This window comes from Caretta caretta, chromosome 2 (genome assembly GCF_965140235.1).
Source record: "Caretta caretta isolate rCarCar2 chromosome 2, rCarCar1.hap1, whole genome shotgun sequence".
Taxonomy (NCBI): Eukaryota; Metazoa; Chordata; order Testudines; family Cheloniidae; genus Caretta; species Caretta caretta.
Genome location: NC_134207.1, coordinates 189,409,194 through 189,412,989, shown reverse-complemented (window position 1 = coordinate 189,412,989; position 3,796 = coordinate 189,409,194). Strand labels below are relative to the sequence as shown.

Sequence of the window (3,796 nt, the reverse complement as noted above, 5' to 3'; positions counted from 1 at the left end):
TCCCTTCTATAAAACCATAAGAAAGGAGCATCTGTAAAAGTCAGTTCTCAGATGAATGCTCTCGAAACACAACTCCTCAACCCCCCCCCCCAAAAAAAACCCTGTGAGGGGGGCATACAGTAGAAGAAGCTAAATAGGACAGGATAGCAAGCTGTGGAGTGGCAGTCTGGTCCCTTCATCTACGCATTTACTTTTCTCTTGGTGCCCATATAGGTATTTCTCATTGTAGTAACATTATTGGGGATATTTGGAGAAAAAGGCAATGTCCGGGGCCGCTGGAGGGAGCGGCGAATTCACACCCTGTTCTGCCTCAGGCACACTGGTCTGTGCCATCCTGCTTGCCCCAGGCCAAAGGAAGAGGGAGAGCAATGGCTCCCAGTTTTCACTGGAAGTGCAGATGCCGCTGCAGCTGCTGGGGGTATTGAGAAGGTCTTCAAAGCAGGGGGAGACAGCAGGACATTCGGGTGCCCCTTCTAAGAAAGCAGATCGGCCCAGATATGCACTTACAAGGCTCCGAATCAGGGACACAAGAAATATACCTGTGCCGTGTAAGAAGCGGTAAGCCCCGGGCACCGGATTACGGCGGGGCGGGTAACCCGCTCCGAGATCCCAGCCTCCTGAGTGCACTCTGGAAATCACGCCCGGCCGGCGCCAAGACGGGGCCGCGCTCCAGGCGCTGTGCGGGCTGCAGGGAGTCGCCCTGTGGGGGCAGGTGTCCTGGTGTGTGTGTGGGGGGGGGGCGCCCTGCCCCAAGCAGCAGGGAGGAAGCTGGGCGCGGGGGGAGCCCCTGGCAGTGCGGGAGAGGGGACACGGTTGGGAGGGAGACCGCTACTGGGTGGGGGGGGGGTCCCTACGTCGGCGGTGCGAGGGGTGCCTATGCCGGGGGGCTGCCGGGGAGTCCCGCAGAGCGCCTGAGCCGAGCAGGGCTCCCGCCCGGCCGCTCCTCCCGGCGGGGCTGAGCAGGGGGCGGAGGCGGGCTGCCGAGCTGCTGCCGTCACGCGCGCCTTTTCCCTCAGCCCTTCGCCGAGCAGCCGCGGCGGCCCCAGCCCGGCTCCCACGCCCTCCCCAGCCGGGTGGCGGGCGGCAGCGCCATGCAGCCTCCACCCCCTCCTCCTCGCCGGCTCTGAGTCCATGCCATGCTGCTGCCGCCGCTCCTGCCGGCGCTGCTGGCCGCCTGCCTGCCCCCCTGCCAGGGCTGGAGCCCCGCCGCGGCCGGCGGGGGGCAGGAGGAGCCCGAGCTCTTGCTGCCCCCCATCAACTCCTCCTCGCGCTCCCTGGCCAGCCTGGAGCGCGACCTGCGCGGGATGGGCGGGCAGGCTGAGGCGGGCAGCCCCAGCCGGGAGCCGCCTCCTGCCGCCGCCGGCCCGCAGCCGCCCCAGCCCCCCGAGGAGGCGCCCTGCAACATCAGCGTGCAGCGGCAGATGCTGAGCTCGCTGCTGGTGCGCTGGAGCCGCCCGCTCGGCATCCCGTGCGACCTGCTGCTCTTCTCCACCAACGGCCACGGGCGGGCCTTCTTCTCCGCCGCCTTCCACCGCGTGGGGCCGCCGCTGCTCATCGAGCACCTGGGGCTGGCGGCGGGGGGAGCCCAGCAGGACCTGCGCCTCTGCGTGGGCTGCAGCTGGGTGCGGGGGCGCAGGGTCGGGCGGCTCCGGGCAGCGACCGCCGCCGCCTCCTCCTCGCTGTCCGAGCCCGGCCAGTACTGGCTGCAGGGGGAGCCGCTGAATTTCTGCTGCCTGGATTTCAGCCTGGAGGAGCTGAAGGGGGAGCCGGGCTGGCGGCTGAACCGCAAGCCCATCGAGTCCACCCTGGTGGCTTGTTTCATGACTCTCGTCATCATCGTGTGGAGCGTGGCCGCCCTCATCTGGCCGGTGCCCATCATCGCCGGCTTCCTGCCCAACGGCATGGAGCAGCGGAGAAGCACCGCGGTGGCTGCGAGCGCCACCGCCGCTGGCAAATAACCCCCCCTCCCCGCTCCGCTGGGGCCGCCCTCCTCCGTTTGCTGTGCGATCTGCTCCCGAGACTGGGGCGGACGCTGGTGGACTCGCATCCCCTCCCCGCGCGCTCTTTGTAAACGCTTCCCCCTGGGTTGGTGTGTGGGGGTGTGTGTGGAGCACTTTAAAGCCTTGCCCAGGTTTCTTGGTGTCCAGTGCAGGCGAGTGTGGCGGTTTGCGGAGCATTGCTCCCTCCTCAGTAGTCAAAGGGATTTTGTTTTCGTTTCGTGTGCCCAAGATCCATAGCAGAAAACGACCAAATCCTGTGTATTTGTTTTCTATATTTAATAGCCGTTTTAAATGGACGTTTTAGTAAAAAACAAAAACAAAAAAACACCCCCAAACAAACGAAAAACCCTGTTCAACTGCAGTTGTTTTTAGTCAGAGTAGCTATTTGTATATGAACCAATTTGTCTTAGCAGTTTTATTTATATCAGAAGAATCTTTTCTGGCAGGATTTAAAACTGATATATTGTTATTGCTGAAACTGAACTTTAATGAAACTTTTACAGTGTATTTCCCATTTCAGATAATGTGTATTTAATATTGTAGTTCTGCGTTACTTGGCTTTTAATACAGAGATTTTCTTTCTGGAAGTCATGCTTAGCCTTTTGTTGCTCTGTTTCTCCCAGAATGGGAAAGAAGGGTTCTGCAAAATTCCCAGCTCTCCTAAATGATCGTGAAGACCATCAGTAGAAATTAGGGTATGTTACACCTGTTATTAGAGGAAGTGGATGGATGGTCACCCCAAAACTTTTTCTACACAGTGTTTGCCCATCTTTCAGAATACAAATAATGGGATCCTGTTCCCATTGGAATTAATCTTCAAAACTTCCACTTATTTCAGGATAAGAATAAATGGTCTAGATCCTCACCAGCATAGCTCCATTAACTTCTTTGGAGCTATGCCCATTTACACTTTCCTTAGGGTCTGTTGACTTCAACAGACTTCAAAAGTACATACCATCTGAGGATCTGGCCCACTATTTGTACTGTATTGAAAACAGCTGGAAAACAATTCTCTGTGACTCCAACAAAGTGTGTGCCTCAAAGCAAGCTCAAATACACTTGCAGAAGGAATTGTAATATAATACTTCTTTGTTATTATCTTCAGTATATTTTGATATATTAGTCTTAAAGGGTTATGGTCAGGTTGTTTAGGCCCCAAATTTAGGGGTTAGGTGAGGAAGAAATTATAAACCTAGAGTCAGATTTTGATTGGCACCCTGTGTAAAGGGAGAGACATTTTATAAGAAACCTCCTTTCTTGTGTCCCCTGTACAGCCACAACTGATTTCTCTGAAATTTCACATGCCTGAAAACCTCAGTGTAAATTAAGGAATGATTCTTTGAACTCTTTAGCTCTATAAGGGACCATATCCTGTTTGCCTTACCCAAATGAATCATCCAGCTGAAGTCAATGAGACCAGTTGTGGGAATAAAGTGAACAAGACCTGTGATAAGATTTCTAACTTTTTTTGCCAGTGTCAGCATCTTTGATTTCTAGGCACATATGAGCTCACTCTGATGGCTAATTTAACATGGCATGAGCATTTTTGTTTAATTATTCTAGGGTTTATGTAGATGAGAGGATAAGGCAACTCATATTGGCATGAAAAGTTTGAAGGGGTTAAATAGTGTTAGGATTCTTTTTTTTTTTTTTACTATTTTTAAACAAGTAAAGGACAACATTAATAAAAGAAATATATGCAATATTTTATACCATATGAAATTTGATGGAAGAGAATGCAGAGGTAAACAAGCTGCTGAGTATACCGCATGAAACAGATAAAATAAATAAAGGAT

General features: G+C 53.8%; 1 protein-coding gene across 1 annotated transcript; it reads left to right on the top strand.

Annotated features, from left to right (window-relative positions):
- Window positions 1-948: 948 nt before the first annotated feature.
- TMEM158 (transmembrane protein 158) lies at window positions 949-3,453 on the top strand. The gene has a single exon (XM_048838861.2). The coding sequence runs from the start codon at window positions 1,137-1,139 to the stop codon at window positions 1,956-1,958; it is 822 nt and encodes a 273-aa protein (XP_048694818.2). The 5' UTR covers window positions 949-1,136; the 3' UTR covers window positions 1,959-3,453.
- The last annotated feature ends 343 nt before the right edge of the window (window positions 3,454-3,796 follow it).

Excerpts from the sequence above, each read along its gene's own strand:
- TMEM158 (XM_048838861.2), top strand. The coding sequence starts at position 1,137 with ATGCTGCTGCCGCCGCTCCTGCCGGCGCTGCTGGCCGCCTGCCTGCCC.